General features: G+C 35.9%; 1 protein-coding gene and 1 long non-coding RNA gene across 5 annotated transcripts in view; one reads left to right on the top strand and one right to left on the bottom strand.

Annotated features, from left to right (window-relative positions):
• kcnn4 (potassium intermediate/small conductance calcium-activated channel, subfamily N, member 4) overlaps window positions 1-21,220 on the top strand; it is a 56,666-nt gene that overhangs the window by 11,836 nt on the left and 23,610 nt on the right. For 2 of the 4 annotated variants that reach the window (XR_008809062.1, XM_056267743.1), the window contains exons 3-8: window positions 1,245-1,699; window positions 2,094-2,229; window positions 6,147-6,257; window positions 8,422-8,543; window positions 12,709-12,778; window positions 13,134-13,300. Coding sequence is in view for 3 of the 4 variants with exons in the window: in XM_056267743.1 (XP_056123718.1) it covers window positions 1,245-1,699; window positions 2,094-2,229; window positions 6,147-6,257; window positions 8,422-8,543; window positions 12,709-12,778; window positions 13,134-13,300 (1,061 nt within the window). In the remaining variant the exon portion in view is untranslated. Of the gene's footprint in view, window positions 1-1,244; window positions 1,700-2,093; window positions 2,230-6,146; window positions 6,258-8,421; window positions 8,544-12,708; window positions 12,779-12,911; window positions 13,301-21,220 lie in introns of those variants that run through there. The other 2 variants (XM_056267745.1, XM_056267744.1) reach the window with 2 other exon arrangements.
• Window positions 4,229-5,438, bottom strand: LOC130101888 (uncharacterized). The gene is made up of 3 exons (XR_008809064.1): window positions 4,999-5,438; window positions 4,467-4,653; window positions 4,229-4,383 (listed from the first exon to the last, which is right to left on the bottom strand). It is a non-coding gene; the product is annotated as an uncharacterized LOC130101888 (long non-coding RNA).

The following is a 21,220-nucleotide window of genomic DNA, read 5'->3' on the forward strand; positions in this document are numbered from 1 at the left end:
GGCCTGAAGTCGAGCCAGCAGGGTCGACAACGGCATGTCCTCGCAGAGATCGCAGCCGCCATCGGCGAGGGCGAGCTCGGCGTGCTCCAATCCGAGGCAGAGAGCGCAGATGACGTGGCGGTCTCCAGTCTCGAGGGGAGCGCGGCAAGAACCGCAGGAGGATTTACGAGACATCTTTAAAAAGACGCTCGGCTCTTTTAGATACAAATAAGTATAGGAAGCTTTTTTGTAAAAATCAGCAGATGCGTGTAGCCTCGCTGAAGAGATGAAAATCGGAGTTTACAGCCTAGGACGCCAGTGTTATTTTCTCTGACCACGCCCGTTTCGGCGGGCTCTGACGTAATGAGAGCATGTCAGACTCTCATTGGCCGAGAGTTAATTCGCGTCTCCTCATAGGCTTAAGCAGTTCTCTGTGAGCGAACCAATGAGCTGCTAGCTAGCCCGCTCATGGTCTGCTGCAGCTGAACTGCGTTGACAATGGATACAAAATTATAGGATATTTTTTGGCTTCAATTTCTCAGAAAAGATGAATCTTTCCCGTAGCGTAAGCTAGCTTACGCAATACGAGAGAACCTCTCGTAAGAGAACCCACCCAAACATACAAAGAACATAGAAACACTGACTATCCTTTACACTATTGTGATTAGATTAAGGTATGATGATTTATGTTACAGTTAAATATGTTGCATTTGGTGCAGTTCAGTTCAAGTAGGCCTATTATGAATTTTCCTTTTTTTGTGCCATTTTTTTATTATCTACTTTAAAATGGTTAAATCTATTAATTTAACAGACAAACTTTTTCAGAGTTTACAGCAGCTGGAACTGGTACAATAAGTGTAGCGGTTGTACACTTACAACCAAATTCTGGTCCATGTACTTTTCAAACTGTCTGATGTAATCAAGACGGCTGTTGATTAATATGGTGTTACTCATTTTCAGCTCTAAGTCATGTTTGATATTTTTTGTGTCATGTAATTAATGAGGCATTCACTTGTGATTTATGGTTTTGAGTAGTTTCACTGACACACTTGTCCTTCACAAGCAAAACAGTTTACAGCTGGACGTCCTATCAGGGAGGGCAGGGCTGTGTTTATCTTGGCACCCTTCTCACAGTGAATCAAGAACGTCTTGCTCACTTTCTCGTCTTTGCCATACTTTGTTAATCATTGCTTCCTTATGATATCAATCAAGTGATTCTCTTGTTGATACACATCCTGCCTCTGTTTTTCTTTCCTTTCTTCAAGCTTTTCATCATTGACCACAACCAGGTGGACTGGCGCATTGCCATGACCAGTAACCGAGTGCTTGGCATCTCCCTGGAGCTCATTGTCTGTGCTATCCATCCTGTGGCCATCTACCTGAGGCCAGATATGGGGGGCAGACTTGGGGGGAAACCGGAGCAAAATTCCTCTACCCCCCTCTGCTTGTCCTCCAGTCACAAAGAAGTCATGCTCGATGTGGAGCTGCTGCTGTCGGCCCTCATGTTCCTGAGACTGTATCTCGTGCACAGAGCCGTCCTGTTACACAGCAAGGTGCTCCTCAGCGCCTCTTACAGGAGCATCGGCTCGCTCAACAACATCAACTTCAGCTTCCGCTTTGTGCTCAAGGTGTTAATGAACAAGTATCCGGCCCGCACGCTGCTGGTCTTCATTATGTTCTTCTGGCTCTCCGCTGCTTGGATGCTGCGGCTCTGTGAAAGGTACAGAACGTGCAATTACTAGAAGAGAAAAACACATATGCCTAGAAGAGAAAAACACATATGCAACAGTATATATTATAGTTTTTTCCATTTGCTTCCTCTTGCTTGACTCGTTACAGCTCATCAAGTGTTATCATGCTGATTCTGATGTTGATGGTCAATTTGAGTTGTGGTCATTTCTTACAAATAGATTTATTTCAGGAACAAACATGTTGTTCTTCTGCACTCAGAACTCATTGTTCAATGTCAAATTTCAAACAAAACATTCTAGTGTTTTTTTTTTTTCAGAGTCATTCTTTAACATTGTTGTCTTTTCGTTCAGTTTAATTAGATGTTCTGAGTTTTTCTTTTGTTCTGAGTTATTGACACAGCTGCTCTCTGTCTCCACCTATAGGCAGAAGCAGGTCGAGACAGGTGGCATGGACACAGCACTGTGGCTCATAGCCATTACCTTCCTCACAGTGGGCTATGGAGATGTGTCCCCTCACACCAGCTGTGGGAAGTTGGTGTGTCTCTTCACAGGCGTCATGGTAAATATAATTCCTTTTGAGACAAATGCAATAAATTATGAATTTATTGACAACATAATTTGTTTTTGTTGTGCTATGTGCTATTTATGAAAGTGCAGTATTTGTTAGAGTATTAAACATGTTCAGTAGTAAAATATGTTTGCTCATAAAGACAAAGAGGACTAATTATTCATTGAGCTCCATATCTTTGGTTTAATAAAGTAATAGAGTATGTTTAGCATTATCATATGACTTTGTAACCACATGCATTGTTAGCTGAACACATTATTGGTCTCTCGACTACGACTAGTCGTAAATGCGACAATAATTCAGCTATATCTGCATACCATGAATATGATATATTGTCACAACAACAAACACAGCACGTGCCGTGATGTCGCGAAAAACGACTCTTGTGCACTGGTTCATTTTAATGACTGCTTGACTGAGTCAAAAAGATTCACAAACTCCCTCGTGAACTAGTGCTTTGAACCGTCACTGTCTGTGAATCGTTCAGAGCCGTTTACAGCTCACTCCATGTGAACCACGAGACGTTTTTTGGTTATGCCCTATTCAAAACAAACCGGAAACTGTGTTACTTTAGATTCATTACATTCACTTAATCATTGCTCATGTGAACAATGAATAATGTTAACATTTATTGAATAAATGAATTACGGTTTTCTTAAAAACACCTCTTTAGCAAGCGTGTATGTTGTTCGTAAGTCGTTTGCCTCCTAAATGGCAAACACCTCTTTTTTTTAATGTGTGTAGTTGTCGCAGCTTCTGCTTCATCACACATAAAGCATTGTGACTGAGTTATGAGATCCACGTCCATCTGGACACATTTTTTTACAGTTACAGCTGTTCTTCCACCCTTCCTGACAGAGACACTGGAGTCTGACTATGATGCTGTGCTGACAGTTTATGATTTTAAATAGAATCATGGTCTGTGACATCTCACATACAGAGGCTGTTCAATCATGATTAACAAACAAGTATTGTAGAGGTGATCACTGATCTGAATGAATGAGTTGCATTTTAACAAATATCCAAAAAAAAAAAAAAAAAATTATTTTTTATTTGTCTTGTTGTATAATGTTGAAATCATGTCTTTAAGGCATTATGAAGGTTTTAAAAATGGAATAAATATAAACTCTCAGGGTTTGTGTGCATCGGGGTGTATCTGAACATAGAGTTCAGTAAGTGAAGGGGGGAGGGAATGATTAATACGATACACAGATTGTTTTGTCTGTAAACCAAGTACTTTGGTTACACCCGTACAAGATCATTTCAGACCGAATGACTGAAAATATAGACGATACATATAAATTTCATGTCAAAAGTTTACAACAAGAAGCTTATTATATAATATTATTATTTTAAAATATTAATATAAGTATTAAATATAGTTTTATTACATAATTAAAATTGAAGTAGTATTATAACCGAGTAGTGACATAAGTAGTGACATAAGGTCATTTTAGTTAAGGTAACATTAGTTTGTGCATTTACTTACATTAATTAAGAATGAGAAATACATTTGTTACAGTATTAATTAATCTTTGTTAATGTTAGTTAATAAAAATACAACGGTCTTTGTTAGTTCATGTTAGCTTAGGTCCATTAAATAATATCAACCGATGTTGATTTTAATAATGTATTACTACATTTTTAAATTAACATAAACCGAGATTAATAATGCTTTAGAAGTATTCTTCATTATTAATCAATGTTAACAAAAGGAACCTTATTGTAACGTTTTAGCGAATGTTTACAGTGACGTAAGAGCCTGTGCCAGTATGTGTTTGGAATTTGTGGTGTATGTTCCATCCTGAGGGTCGGGTTTCCAGCCTCACTCTGACTTAGCCAGCTGCATCTGCACCGTACTGTCCGCCCTTCTCTTCTCTCCATCCCTCATTTCCGATCAGGACAGATAAGCCGGCAGGATAGGAGCATGGGGCTCACACGACAGGAGCATGGGGCTAAAGCCAAAGCCAGACACCTCCCTGACACAGTGGAAAATAATCCTTCACTCTTCTTTCTCTCCCTCGCTCAGTGTTTTTATAAGCTTTCCCCTTTTTTTAGGGAAAACTTTCCACCATTGCCATTTTTAGGTGGTTTATAGCATTTGGCGCCACTAGATCAGGAGGGTGTGCCAACCTGTGCCTAAGACTTGGAAAACCAGAAAAAAAAAAGTTTCCTAATCCAGTTGGAACAGTATATCAACAGTTCATTAGTGGGGGATTGCCTCTCACCTGTAGTTCACTCAAGCGTAGTGTTCAACATGCCTGGTTGCCTCATGTAAATGCCTCCTATCACTTTCTCCACATAAAGACGAGACTTTAACGACTTTCCAATGGCATGATCAGCTTCCATCATCACCTGTTACCCATTAACTGGAAGTATGATGGAGCGTCTGTGTGTTTGTCTTGCATACCTGCACTGCAAAAAAAAAAAAAAAAAAAAAGTATAATTATTATATATATTAATCAGTATTTTTCTTATTCCCCAAAAAGATAAATATAATTATTACGCAATTTAGTTTTTTTTTAAATTGCTCATAAATGACTAATTGTTTTTACCTTGCTTTAAGCTTAAACCTCATTAATTCTAATGAGCTAGAAAACAATAACAAACAATAAGAAAACAGCCAGTTGTATAAGACACTTAATTCAAGATATATTCTCTGAAAATATTTCCTAAAAATCTTGTGCCGTTTTGCGTCCCGAGTAAGTACAATTTTTTTTTTAAACAAGAAAAAAATACTAATAAAGAATTTTTGTTTACCTTTTTGCATCTTGCATGAATTCCAGACAATTCTACTTATAGGGTGGGGACAGTTCAAAAGATGAATGTGTATCTCCATATTTTTGATTATAACACTCAGGAATTCACATCGTCTGCCAGCAGAGTAAAAGAGCATTGAGGGAGAAACTCTTGTGAAAAAATTTGGTTGTATTAAAGATTTTGCTTGTTGAATTGATTCATTCTGGCTTACTGAGATGATTGACTAAGGGGAGTTTTTATACTTTACCATATTCTTTGACTGCTGTGAATAATCAACTATGGAAAAACTGTAGGCCTTTGTGTTTTCAGCCCTTTTAGTCAATACCATGAAGCAACCTTAAAGCGAACAGATTAAACTATTGCTTGCTAACTATTATTTCTTTCCATAACAACTAACTGGCTCTCTCTCTCTGTCTCCATTTCTTTATCTCTCAATGATTTTTTTCTCTAATGCAACAAATTAAGGAGCTCAGGTAAATGAACTGTTTAGTGTAAAATTACATGGAAACATTCAAAGCTTGTTTCCGCCACAGAATAAAACATTTTTAAAGATAATTGCGTCTTTTTATCTCACAATTGCATGATATAAAGTTGCAATTGCGTGTTATAAAGTCAGAACTGCGAGATATAAGCATGCAAGAAAGAAAGTCAGAATTGCGAGTTTATTTCTCGCAATTGCGAGTTTATACCTCACAATTCTGACTTTATGTCACGTAGTTGTGACTTTATAACTCGCAATTGTGACTCTATATCATGCAATTGTGAGATAAAAAAGTCCGAATTTCGAGATGTAAACTCACAATTGAAAGGCGCAATTCCCTTTTTTATGTTTTATTCTGTGGCGGAAACAAGCTTCCATACATTCCTCATAGAGACACACACTTTTTTATAATGTTCTTCCATGTAATGCTTCTGTTTATATTTTGTTTTATTTATTTATTTAGGAAAATCTTTCTAAATTTTGAAATGGATTTGAATAAAATAAATACCATTATATTCCATCCCGCCGACAATTATTTATACACTTGTTACAAAGAATTCTGTGTACTGTCTGAATATCATTAAGTCTGAATATTTTATGTCTGAGTACATGTTTGGGATAATGAGACAGATGGTAACCATGCTCATGTCTGTGTGTTTGTTGTCAGGGTGTGGCATGTACTGCTATGTTGGTAGCAGTCATGACTAAGAAATTGGCGCTTAACAAAGGGGAGAAACATGTGCATTTCTTCATGATGGACATTCAGATCTCCAAGCGGGTGAGCACACTGTCCACCACAGTAAAATACCCCGAAAAATGCCACTCTCTTTCAATTCTTTACTGTCTTTTTCTCCACACCTATGTGTACTTGGTCATTTCCTTATGACCGATTTGGTAGTGATAAAAAAAAGAGATATGTTAATGATAATTAGACTTAGCTTAGCCATTTGGGAATGCTTAACTTAATCTTTAAAAATATCTCTCGGTTGCGGATGAGAAACATAAAAAGCAGTGACCCAGAGGATGCAGAGGCATGGATGGAAGCAGCATTATTTTCCGCATTGAATGTGTGTTATGATTTCTGAGGCTTTTTATAATATTATTTTTTCCTTAAATAGGGAATTCCAAACAGCAGCACAGTGTGGGAAAATGCTTAGGTTGGCCAGGCAGAGACGGCCGCTGAGCTCTTAATAGCCGACAAAAGGCGTCAAAGGGAGGAAACAATCAGGTCCCTGTCAGGAAAAGAACTTGTGTTAGTCCATGAGAAGTTTAACTGCAGACAGGAAATAAGATGCACTGATGTGTGTCCTGTGAGTGAGCCTTAGCGTATGCACTGGGAAAGAAGGGAGGAGAGAAGGTCTTGATGCTGAGGTGGACAGGCGGGTGGCTTGCACTCCTCTAACAGGATCCATCTGTTTGCTTATCAGAGGAAGGAGGAGAGACCCCAAAATAAATGCATAGAGGAAGATGGTAAATGGTTAGAGTTTCAACAAATGGACGGGAAACCATATTGCTTTGAGGGGGCAAGAATTGACTGAAAATTACGTTAGATCGTTTCCCACCGCTGAAAGCAAGTTCGTAAAGGAATATTCTGGGGTTTAAGCTTAATCGACAGCATTTGTCATAATATTGATTACAAAAAAAATACATTTTACCTTGTCCCTCATTTTCAAAATTATATGGGAAAGCTGGGAAAATTACTTTTGGGCAGTTGTAAAAGTTAACATTTATAAGCAAAAACATATTGAACATATTATTTATTCATTTTTAGATTTTTATAGGCTAAATAAGTTCATTATATATAGTATGTTATATATATATAAACTTTATACAGAAAAACTTAGTAGTACTTACACTAAAATCATGTTAACAAACATATTATTTATATTGAGGCAATATTGAAATATTATTTTAACGTTCACATATTGGCCACATTCATTTCTATCATGATTGCCTCACTTTAAACCAATTTTAATTTGATTGTTTTAAGAAAAGGAGGGACAAGTGGACATAGTTTTTTTTTCCTCAACATTATGTCACACATGCTGTTGATTGAGCAAAATTCAACTGAGCCCAGAATATTCCTACAACATATTCATAAAGGTCTGGACCTGTGCTTTCAACTTGGCAAAAGCTATTTCCTGTCACAGGTTTTGTTGTGTTGATGTGTGTGTGTGTGTGTGTGTGTGTGTGTGTGTGTGTGTGTGTGTGTGTGTGTGTGTGTGTGTGTGTGTGTGTGTGTGTGTGTGTGTGTGTGTGTGTGTGTGTGTGTGTGTGTGTGTGTGTGTGTGTGTGTGTGTGTGTGTGTGTGTGTGTGTGTGTGTAGCGTGCCACAGGTCCAACTCATCAGATCCTGCAATGATTTACCTTGATGATACTTTAAAGAAAGACATCTGGACACAGTTGGACACACTAATAATAACCACAAATGCACAAAATTGGCAGGGAGGTTGTGACATCATTATGAGCAGGTCTTCAACAGGAAGACACAGAGACAATAATAGAATCAAAGAAAGTAGAGAACTGTGTGATTAAAAAAGAAAGACGTTGACCGTGCATAACCCATATATAACTTCAATATAGCTATTCTCATCCTCAAATCACCCTCAAAATAACCAATACTTATCCGCCCTTTCCATGTTTGTTTCCATCAAGGCCACTTCTTTAATAAACCGCACAGATTTCTTACATCCTGTCCAGATTTTCTAGTAATACTCTGATGTGTTGTATTTTGCCATTTACACATCACAATCATCATATTGCTGTTGCCGGGTGTAATTTAATGGCCAGAAACGTTTATAGTAGTTTCAGTATTTTATCTGCTGAACAATTTAAACATGCAACTATTTACTTAAGGAATGGCCTGCAGACTGTCAATAGAGTATCATTGTATAGTTATGATGAATGGATTACTTATTATTGAAATACTCTCTGTGGTGCAGATCCGGCACGCAGCAGCCGATGTGCTTAGAGAATGTTGGCTACTGCATCGCACCACCCAGACAAAGGACAACAGCGGAGAGCATCGACATCATCAGAGATGCCTGCTGGAGGCTATCCGTGTGTGAGTGATCCATTACAGTGTGTGCATTCAACCATTAGACATCAGGCATAGAAAATCACTATAGACATTTTGTTTGAGAAGGTTTTTTTTTATTTTTTTATCTTTGGGTAGCTGACAAAATACTTTTGGGCAATTGGAAAAAATCAATATTTGAAAAAAATAATGTGACACTTTATTATATATATATATATATATATAATTGTTATATTTATGTAATTTATGTTTTAAATATAAATATTATAAAATGTGATTTCATTATGTATATTCATTGTTACTATACAAATTAACACCTTTTAAATTATTTAAATATATTATTTAAATTATATAATTATTAATTTATAATATATATATATATATATATATATATATATATATATATATTATCATTATCATTATATCATTATATATCGAGGGGTGAGAACCAGCACCAAATGTAAGTGACATTTCTCCAACTTTACAGGAGGGCCAAAACCACTTATTAAACACTATTTTAACATTTATTCCGGAAAAAAAAATCAATTTTTTTTAAATAAAAAAAAAGTCACATGAGTCTTTTTGGCACCAATGTTTCATTCCATTTATATGAAAACATGGGCACATCTGATGACAATATGAACTAAGCATTACATTAATGAGTTTAGAATAAATAACAATCTATTGTGATAAAATATCACATAAAATGTCCTTACATCAAATTAGTTAATTGAAAGTGATTAATTTGACAAAAATAGTAATCCCAGCCACTTAACAATTTGGCCAAATGGGCGATTCAAGATACAGATAACAGATACCTTTGTAATAATAAAATACTATGATAGCAAATACCATTAACTGAATGATACTGAAGTAATGAATCGCATAAATAATTATTATTAACAATTACTTAATAACATTTTTCCATATTACCAACTGAAAGTATAGGCTCCAGTGAGCATATATGAAATAGGTTACTGAATATTGAGGACATGACAACAAAACAAAAACAATCTGTGTCTTAAAGAACATTTGAGATGGATTTGTATATCAGATGTATGCTATATGTAGATAGCAGCCTACTCTGCAGGACTGCAGGATACTGCCATTTGTGCACATAGTGTAAGTCTTTCTTTTTCACAGCATGATCCTATGGTGGACATCTGTATAACTGTTTAGGTTCCATTCCATGATAACCTCTGGTCTCCTGTTTTCCAACTTCAAGCTTGGTCAGATTTTGGATCCTCTTTTGTGGGGCGCAGCCACTTGATTTTCTGCCAAAGAAACACCATTTATTTGGAATAGAAATCCTTTGTAACATTATAAATGTCTTTAGTATTATTAATAAAAAAGACATTATTAATGTTACAAAGGATTTCTATTAGGATACTCTATTATTATATTCTAATTTGTAATTAGCTAGAACAAAAGCTTCTGCTAAATGATTAAATATAAATGTTATTTCATTACACAAAAGTCTTTGATTTGACATTTAAAATGAAAAAGATGAAATTAATGAAAATAATTAAATCAGCTATTTGTAACAACAAATTGGCTATTTTATTCAATATGATAATGTAATAATAATAATCATAATAATAAGAGACGTCTGGTTATTTACATTTACTCCATCATCCAGCTTTTTGTCACGAAATAAGCTTCATAATACATCTTCAGCAGTTTTCTTCTCATGGTTGAGCTACCGGGCTTACACGTGGTGTCAGACATTTTGACTCATGTGCTATCCATAGGCTTTACCCACAATAAAGTGTAGTTACGCTCTTTTGGCAATAACTGGCTTAGTATGTTCAATGTTAAGTATTTTGGCTTCTAATAAATAACTTCAAATTATATATATGTGACCCTGGACCACAAAACCAGTCACATGGGTCCATTTTTTGAATTTGAGATTTATATAGCATCTGAAAGCTGGATAAATAAGCTTTCCATTGATGTATGGTTTGTTAGGACAGGACAATATTTGGCCGAGATACAACTATTTAAAAAACCTGGAATCTACAAAAAAATCGAAACATTGAGAAAATTGCTATACAAAATGATTACTATATACTGTATATATATGAAGAGTTCAGATGCAAAAGCCTCTAAAAGCCATCTGAAATTTTCTTCTAAAATGATCATTTTTATCAAGCTCGTATATTTAAGTTCAATAATTTCACTTGAATGGCAAGAAAAATTACCCATTAATTGTCATTTAAGTGAAATTACTGAATTTAAATATACGAGCTTGATAAAAATGATCATTTTAGAAGAAAATTTCAGATGGCATTTAGAGGCTTTTGCATCTGAACTCTTCATATATATATATATATATATACACACACACTAGTTGTTTATAAAGAACCTAGTTATAAACTTCAATATGTATGCTAGAATATGCTTACTGTAACTCAGGCAATTCATCAAAGCCATTTCCTGCACATGAGTATATGAAATGTATAATATGTTTAATGAATTGATATGATAATGCTTATATAAAAATAATCATGCAATAGGTCACCAATCTGGACCATCACCTGGACTATTTTACTATTTAAACCCTATGGACACTGGAGTAGGACATTGCTTCATTGCTTCGAGGGAACTGCTCATATTCCACTTGGTCATTTTCTATAAAATCATACATGACAAGTCAGTTTCACAAAGATCACGTTATGCAGTGCAAAGCATACTATATGTTCTTGCGGTTGTTTATTTTGTGGTCATTGCAAGAATTGCAGTTCCCCATCTCTCAGCAGGTTGTTGAGCACCTGTTTACAGTAGTCCTCACATCATCCCGCAGATAAAGGGCTGAGATTGGGGAGAGCTGCTCTTTGGCTGCAGTTCCTTCATGACCAGTGCATAGGAAGCTGTGATGTCTGAATCTACACCAGAGTTTAGCATTGTTAATGACTACAGGAATCGGTCTCTTAGAATGTTCCATGTGTGTATGCATGAGATCTGTGGCTGTAAGGGGTGGAGGGATTTCTGAATGTTAGCAGAATCACCAAGAATATTCTGGAAAGAAAGTGGGTGCTGCAGTGAAAGCTAAAACGGCATGGCAGCAAGCAGACCGCCAAATAGTTCGGAAGTCATTCTGTTTTGTGCTTTTTGGTGTGTTTCCTTTTTGCTCCTGACACACGGTCATGTCTGCATGCTTTGGCAGTTGCTGATGGTTCCCCTACAATAACTGGTTTCCGTTTTGCTTTTTTGGGACACAACATATTCAGAGACATCTGCCAGTCAGCCTGTTGCAAAACCTGACGTACACAAACTTTCATTACTCGAGGTTACAAAAGAATATCTTGAATTTAACCGTAAAAAGACCCAAAAGAGATGAATGCATAAAGGGGATCAAAATGACCTGTTTTTATCTTCATTATACAGAAATGTTTAAATGTTTCAATATTATTCATTTGTTCGCTTAACATGTACAGTACATAAAAAATGACATTAAGTGCAATTAATTCTAAATATAACTAACGTATGTCTATGTGAGAAATTTTAATTTAACTTAATGTTTGACTACACTACACTGACCCTTTTACAAATATAGATGTCTTTTTTTTAAACAAAATATGAAATTGGCAGTCACAAAACTTTGACAAATCCAGGGTGTCACTAAATTAAATATTATTGACAAAACTCACAGAAAAAAAGTATCAGTCAAGATTATGTAAGAAATGCATACAGGTCTATAATAAAAATGAATTAAAGCATAAAAAAAGAAAAACTAAAAAAAGATAAAAATATATAAAATAATGAATAAAACTTAAACTAAAATTAAAATATAGACAATTAAAGCTATAATTCAAATTTAATATATAATAATATACACTAATATCAATAGTATATAAATAATACAAAAATAACACTATTTTGACCCCTTTTACAAACACTTTTATACAAAAATTGTATAATATTTTTTATGAACCTATGACCAGCCCATGTAAATGACATTACTGAGGCTCACATGCAAGATTTATGAAGAATACATTGAATATTAAGCAATTAAAGGATTGTTGAAGAAACACCGCACCCGTCCCTTGGTCATTTTGCCCCCTTTTTGCATTCTATGGTTATTAGAGGATTGACATCTCCAACATAGAGAACCCCAGCAGACTAGAGTTCCTTTAAAACCATTGTACCAGGCGATGAATGTAAATGAACGCATGTCTTTGTCTACAACTAGATTTCGTCACTTGCGGTTGAAGCAGAGGAAGATAAGGGACTATGCCAGTGAGATGGTGGATCTTTCGAAGGTAAGTCTAGACATACATCAGACTGGTGTCTCGGTCTGTTTGCCCTAATAAAGAGGCATTCACCTAACCCAGACATATAAATGTTCTGTGAAACCATAAACATCTCTGTAAAAACTACCTTAATGTCTGACAGTGTCTGGTGTGCAACTTATGGTTGTGCACATAAAAAGAAAAACAAGACTCATGACAGTCATCTTCCAGAGATTGTACCTCCCAAATTTTTTGTGAGAAATGAGTGAGAAAATGACCAGATGTCCAGTGTCTTATTATACCTATGTGCTTACACTCGTGAAATACAGCTGTAGCAAATCTAAGAAAAGGATATTGTCTGGAAATGGACTTTGTCCTCAAACAGATGCAGATGATCATGTGTGATCTGAGTGCAAACTGGAACAGCTCTTATCATGAGCTTGAACAGCGAATCATCTCCATGGAGCAGAAGCTAGACGAGCTGGGACGCTCCTTCCAAAGCACCTCCGAGCTGCTCACACAGGCGCTGCATCGCCGTAGACTGGACCACAGGTACACTGTACACAAATGTTTTCTTCCAAGTTGTTTACAAACAGATTATTAGAGTAGAGTATTTCAATCTTTCTACTTCAAATTTTCATGTTGCTTGCCGTTTCTTTGTAATTATCTATGAAATTTAGGAATTAAGGAATTTCGGAGTGAAAATTGTTTCTACACCAAGTTTTGAGTTCAGTGCCATCAGCAGAGTCAACAGTCTGTCTTTATGTGCTTATTATGGTGGCCAAGAGAGCTCAACGCGCTGCAACTGAAGAAAACACATGCAAATAGAAATAACACCAGCAAATTAAGAAAACATCTTTATCAGTGTGACAACACATGTGCTGCAAATACTCACAACACAACTAAATACAGAAACGCGTTACTACTCACAACCTAACCAAATACAGAAATAAGCTGGAAATACTCACAACGCAACCATATACAGAAACACGCTGCAAATACTCAACACAACTAAATACAGAAACGCACTGCAAATACTCACACTGCAACCTGTGGTGGAAATTTTTAACCATGTTAGCCTAACAGCTAACCTTATTTAACATTAACATTTGAACAGAATCTACTGTTCGAAACCAAGGGAAAACTTGTGACTTTGAGTGTGTGTGTGTGTGTGTGTGTGTGTGTGTGTGTGTGTGTGTGTGTGTGTGTGTGTGTGTGTGTGTGTGTGTGTGTGTGTGTGTGTGTGTGTGTGTGTTTGTTTATGTCCCTTTTGGGTACATTCACCAGGATACACACCAGTAAACTGAGGACCACCTCAAAAATTGAGGACATTTTGTATGTCCTCATTTGTTTGACTATATAATGGCATTCAGCATACTCTAAAATGGTGTCCAGACTTAAAATCTCACTTGTCCCAAAAAATCAGTTTTAAGTGATTTGTGTATGTGAAGTGTGTATGCCCCCCCACTAAAGTGTGTATAACACAGCGCCCTCTAGGAGTACTGCACTTCCGGAAAAGATACACACTTCGGGGATTCTGACCAATCAGAGCGCAGGAAGCCACTATGAGAGCGGGACTTAATGATCTGACCAATCTGAGGCCATCACGTCATCAACAAAAATGGCGGAGCGGAGGCGATATCATTATTATGAATGAATTGACAGATAATCCACATTCAATAATAGATAAATTCGCAATAATTATTATTTAAATAAAAATAGACTAATTTACCCTGAGCAGCAGGAGCTCTCACGATGTATATGGGCATGTTATTAAACTTTAATCCTCGCAGTTTTGCTCTCGCATCGGAGTCTGCTCTGTGTAACGTTATGTGTGTGTGAAGATCGCGCTGCTGCGCGTCACCGAGACTATACAGCTGTACAGTAACTTACATAGGAGTTTATTAATCATGTAGGAACGAGTTTGAAGCGGGGAAGAGACAGAGACATTACGTCATGTGAATTTACAAAGTACATATTTTCTTCCAAAAGCGGAGGAACAGCTGTTTAAATCTGTCAATATGGATGTGATGATTTATTCATCCAAGTTTGTTTAATAAAAACACACAAGCCACCAAAAGATGTGAAAACATGCTAAATCGCTTGCTTTTATGAGTGATTTTATTTGTTTGAAGTGTTTTCTCCTACTTTGCGTTCTGCCGTTTCCTCTCATAATATCAGTGATTTCCCTGAGTGGCCACCGCCCCTCCCCCACCCCCCGCACGAGCAGGACAGGACTCCGTTACCAGTTACCACAGCAACACATTCACTACAGCAAACAAGCTAACTTTTTTCTTTATATATTATATTATATTATATTATATTATATTATATTGAGGAGAGCAGTTACAGCAAACATTATTCTTATTATATTATATTGCATTGTATTATTTTATATTATATAAAGAGGAGAGCAGTTACAGCAAACATTCTCTTTGTAGTATATATTATATTATTTTATATTATATTATATAGAGGAGAGCAGCTGCATGAAACATTCTCATATTATATTATTATATTAATTAAATGTTTACACTAATTACATACGTTTTTTTAAGGCGCTTTGGTGCATTTCTCAAATCACAACTAAAATTCTTGTTCAACCTCCACATCATCTAGTCACTTGTGCACATCATGAAAGCAGTTTATCATTCTTTTGAACAAATTGCAAATGCTTTGGTACATTCATGCAATAAATGTAAGTGTCTGCTGTTTCTTACATTATCAATTGCTTATGTCATGTTGATCAAAATGTATTATACTGGTTCTCTGTTGAATAGTCTTACCCCTCAAAACATATAGGCATTAAATTACTAGTTGTCATAAACTGTCAAACATATTTTCTATACAATTCTATTATACTTTTTTTGTCCTGAATTGCAGATGTGAATTTTGAATTTCACTAATGAAGGGGAATGTAAAGCATTAGATCAATCAATGATCACCAGTTCTCTATAATCGCTCAGAGTGCATCTCATGAAGCTTCCTCTGGAAGCCATATAGACAGAGCACAACACATACACACTCTGAGAATGGAAGAACAACAGGGTAACAGCCGAGAAGAAGAAGAGGAGGAGTAAGGATGTGTGGTGGAAGGATACAGAGGTAAAACAGAGAGATTGTAGGTTTCTGAAGAAATAGGGGCCAATATTGTAGATCATGTTCATGACCTCATGGCCGAGGCGGGTTGAAAGCTGAGCTGAATGTTGGGAGAACAACCGTGTGTGTCCTCAAACATTCAAGTCTTTATAGACAGAACATGCGTGTAATCAGACAGTGTTCACTATACTGTACTGTTCACCATAAGCTGTAGACTTACTGTATTACAGTGGAGTCTACTTGCATTTTACATGAGACAGTAAAAATACGTGATAGAGATCCCTTTCCCACTAATTAGATATCTTAAATGATGTTGTGTGCACTTCTGTATTTGTCTTCATTGTTGTACAGCCTTGATGTTAATATTTTGTTGAAAAATTGTTAAGACCCCAGGAAGAATAGCTGCTGCTTAATGGAGTAGCTAATGGGGATCTAAATAATAAACAATAAACAATAAACTCTAATAATAAACAATAAACAATAAACTCTACAGATAAAGCGTTGTGAATCTAGTTTCGCGTACCTACCCCGAAGTGATAAAATAAAACAAAATTATGTATCAAATTTATAGACAAGTAATTTGTTCAGGCATGGTTTTCTAGGGAAATACAAACCTACGCACATATATTCAAACGCACATAACTATAGAATCAATTCTTAATGCGCATGTGAACGCCATCAGCGTTAATCACAGGTTCACGTTTAAAGTCTGTTTAGAGACATTCATATACATTTTTACCTTGCAGTTACTGTAAATCCGGCCTCTAGTTCATAAACGCCAGAGGAGAACTGGCCCCCACTGAGCCTGGGTTCTCCCAAGGTTTTTTTCTTCTCCATTGGGTCCCTGATGGAGTTTTAGGACACCATCGGGTCACTTGATGGAGTTTTTCGGTTCCTTGCCACTGTTGCCTTTGGCTTGCTCAGTTGGGGATATTCAAATTAATTAACCAATCATTAATACCATTGATCAGCTCTACCAAACGTGGATGTTTTTCCACTAAGAAACGAACATTGTTATTATGTTTTGATTGATACTGTGAAGCTGCTTTGATGCAATCTATATTGTGAAAAGCGCTATATAAATATACTTGATAGAGACATAATGTAACACACACACATATACAGTATGTGTTTGAATAGTCTGTTCATCGCAATGGCATTGTCATTTTTTAACAGACCAACAGTGTATCTGTGAGTCCAGTCTCATAATGGGTACATGTGTTTATGTGTCATACAGATAATGTGCAGTCTTTTCATTGTCATCAAAATCGTAGCCAGTGTTTACTTCTCAAAATACTGATACAGTTATATTGACAACCATCAAAAGCCTGTAACTTGTTAAAAATCCTTAGTACAATATATATCAATGAACATATCAGTGCCTTGTGTCACAAACAAGAATGTCAAAATGCTGTCATGTAATCCTATTGTGTTCTGCTGTTTGTACGAAATGCACTTTCCTTGTTTGCAAATCTTAAGGATGATTCAAGAAATGTACCAAAGCGACTGATAAGAACTGTTTATAGAGGAGAGCAGTTACAGCATACATTCACTCTCTCTCTCTCTATCTATCTATCTCTCAATATATATATATATAGCCTATATATATATATATATATATATATATATATATATATATATATATAAATCGATAGATAGATAGATAGAGAGAGAGAGAGAGAGAGAGAGAGAGAGAGAGAGAGAGAGGGGGGGGGGGGGGCAGAGCAGTTACATATAGTCATACAAAAGAAAAAAAGTGTTTAAAAGAATCATGAATCAAGCTGACACGTTTAAATGTTTGTTTACATAATTATTTTGTACTTAATTTGATTTTAAAAGCCATTGGATCTGCACTAACCCTAACCCTAACCCTAGCTCTGCCTGTGACTGTCAGTCTGACTGAGATCTGCTCACACTGTGATCAGCCGCCCTTCCCCCACAGCACTGAGACTGATCGCGCGCGCGCCCTTCCCCCACAGCACTGAGAGAGACTGATCGCGCGCGCGCCCTTCCCCCACAGCACTGAGACTGACTGGAGTGACAGAGAGTTGAACTTGTCTCTGGCTGAACTAACAGACTGACAGTTACAGGTAGATAGCTAAGCAGAAGTGCTGCTCAAAAGATCACAAACTGTCGTGGCTATGCGTTTTTAAAGCACTTTTACAAGGTCTATTAGCTTCTCCGCCCTGTAATGTAAAATACCATTAATTTATGAAAGAAATACAAAGAAGATAATGCTGTTAAAGTACTTGTTAAAGTTTAATTTAGAGCCTCGAAATAATCCACACCCATCCCCCATCTTAACTCGAATAAATTGACAACAACACAGACTCCAAAAGTAGAGACATATTATACCAGCTTGAATATCAGCCCTGCTGTGTATTTGCATACATCAGTTTACTATTTTGATTAATAAATGCTATTAGTAGAAAATAAGATGTCTGTTCAAGATATCTAGGTTGCTCATTTTGCATTTTTTGCTCTTTTAAACCTGTGCTTGTTCGGACATGCGCACTGGTTCCTAGTTCGAGTCGGGTGAGTTCGTTTACAAGTGATCATGTGCTCTGTCCACTAGAAAGACTTGATCCACGACAGTTTTTTTTTTTTTGAAGAAGAAGAAGAAACACTACTGCGATTAAAAAAAAAAAGATTCTTGTCATCAGAGAGTTTTCTATTCGGTCAAATAAATAGTCACAATTGCAACGTGAAATCCAAATACGTAACTACGTCATTTACGCACGTCTGCGACAGTGGATGTATTTTCCCGGGAAATGCAGACACGTGACAATGGGACGCGAAACAGTCAGACGACAGCCCTCCACCCTCCACCACGCAGGAAAGGTGAGATGAAGTCTTGTCCTGAAAATGCATGATAACTAAATACATTGTGAAATATGAAAGTTAGTAAGATGTATGTTTATTTTAGTGGTTTAATTATTTTTTGCTTAGGGTTTTATTTACTTCTCGATTGTATTTTATTTGTTTCTCATTTGATAATTTGTTGCAATAAGGAAAAAAGTATATTGCCTACTTGTAGGCATTGACCAGTAAATATAATTTTGTTATTTCTTATATAATAGTACTTTAGATTCTACAAATTAAAAAAAAAACGAGTCAGTGATAGCCTACTATATCATTGTTTTTCTCAAGTGTTGTCAAATTGCAACTGTGATTTAAAATATTAATTATATATTTTTATATCATTATTATTTGATATATTTTTAATTTTATGTAATACAATATTTGCCCAAAAATCTTTTTTTCAGTGGAATGTTTTTTTCTAGATTTATTATTTATCTTTTTTATCTTTTTTTGCCCAATGATGGTACATAGACACTTTATAGTATTTTTATTGTGTGTTTCAATGTCCAAAGCAGACAAAAAGCACATTAGAAATAGTCCATATAAATCTAGCTGGTTATTGACTGAAAATATCCTGTATGCTGTAGCTAATCAATATAGTAGATTCATGTCAATTGTGGTCACAAGACACACAAGAACCAATGTTTTTTGGCATCATTGACATTGCCTTTTTTTAATCTAAATTCCTGTTGTAGACTGGTCACACGTGCTGTCATTGAATAGAGCTCTGTGATATAATATAAATATATACTTAAGTGTTGAACAGAAAAAACACACGTGTTTGGAACAACATGAGGTTCAATTGGAACACTTAACATAATTGTATGTTAATTACGTATGTTTTTGGGTGAACAATTCCAGTAAGATCAACAAGATTTTTTAAATATGCTTGTTTATTTCATTCACATTATATATATATATATATATATATATATATTTTTTTTTTTCCCAGTCATTTCAAGAAAGTAAGTCGCCATGCTGGGAAATAAAAGACGTAAGAAACCTCTGCAGGACGCTGAGCATCACATTACCTGTGAAACCGACAAGCCTGAGCTTCAAGAGCAGTTCATCAGCAAATATAAAGGCAAGTATTTATGAATAAGCAGTAATAACGTTACTCTACAAAACTGATAATTTAATATATAATTTATTTTTATTGTGCAGTCAAGATTTCTGAATAGAGTTCTGCAGGCATTAGCCCGAAAACAAAAACAGTTGCATTTTTGCATTTCTGGTTCCATCAACCCAAAGTCAGTGTTTATTTGCGCATTCTTAGCCCAATTATGCACAATAAGCCCATAGTGCGTGTGGTCATGTAAACGCAGACTAAGGTCATCATAAACGGCATAAGCATAAACCAATCGACACCGCTAGATTTTTGCCCCTTATTCCAGATTTGCCCAGCATGTAAACACATTAACCTGCGTTCTGTGGCTTATTGAAGTGAGCATGTGTGACTGGAAAGTGTCCTTATTGTGGATTTAAGCACATCCAGACAGAGCGAGCGTTTTCTTGACCCAAGAACATCTTAAAAAGTGTTCTCAAAAAGTGTTCTCATCTCATGCAGAAGTGGTACAGTCAAAATCCTACTAAAACTTCTTTGTCATTGTGGAGAGTGCAGTGCATGGTTGCATAGCAACAACAGACGCCACGGGAAAATCAGACTGTTATTTTACTATTAATAATAAAATATAAGCTAATATGCATTAACACTAGGACTCCCAGAATTCTATAACTACTATAATGGCCATAGCAGTCATTCTGACTGCTCATACATTATTTGCATATCATTTCAAAAAGCTATATCAAATCTAAGAATAAATGGATCTGTTATGTTAGGATAGGTAATAATAAACATCAGAACACTACATTTTAATTATGATGTATGTAAAATTGTATTAGTTAACCAACAACCACTCAGCCTCATCAAGGCTCTGAAGCATGGCTAAAGCCTCTGTGGCAGTCATTCTTCTTGCTGACATTGTTCTGATATTCTCTTTTCAATATTTCAATTTGGTTTTAGCTCGAAGCTAAAGCTAGATTTCAGCTTTGCAATAGACTAAACAAACAACAAGAGAAATTGTTGCTAGTCAACGGTGATGCATCTTCAAGAGCAGGAAAAAGGAGCAACCGACACACGGTCTGTAATGCATACGGTCAGTATGACTGTTATGACCATTCAAGGTAGAAATACTCAAAACTCAGTCTTTTGTGTCTTGTAATTTTAATAAAATAACAATGATAGAATAAAATATAGACACATTTAGGAAAAGTCAGGGTCCTATAGTTACATGGGTTTTATTTCAACAAAGTTATTACATTGCAAAATTTTAAAACAGTCAAAATGACTGCCTTGGGAGTTCTAGTGTTAATGTACATGTCAAGTAATTTGTCTTTTTTTACTCGTATATTTCAGCCTTTAAATCATTTTTATAAAAAGAATGAGGTTTATCTTTTTATAAAACCTTTTTTGTCAACTTTATTCGAATTTAATTTTACTATATGTGCCTA

The sequence above is a fragment of the Rhinichthys klamathensis genome, unplaced genomic scaffold (assembly GCF_029890125.1).
Source record: "Rhinichthys klamathensis goyatoka isolate OS25496 unplaced genomic scaffold, OSU_Roscu_1.1 h1tg000262l_1, whole genome shotgun sequence".
In the NCBI taxonomy this organism is placed as follows: Eukaryota; Metazoa; Chordata; class Actinopteri; order Cypriniformes; family Leuciscidae; genus Rhinichthys; species Rhinichthys klamathensis.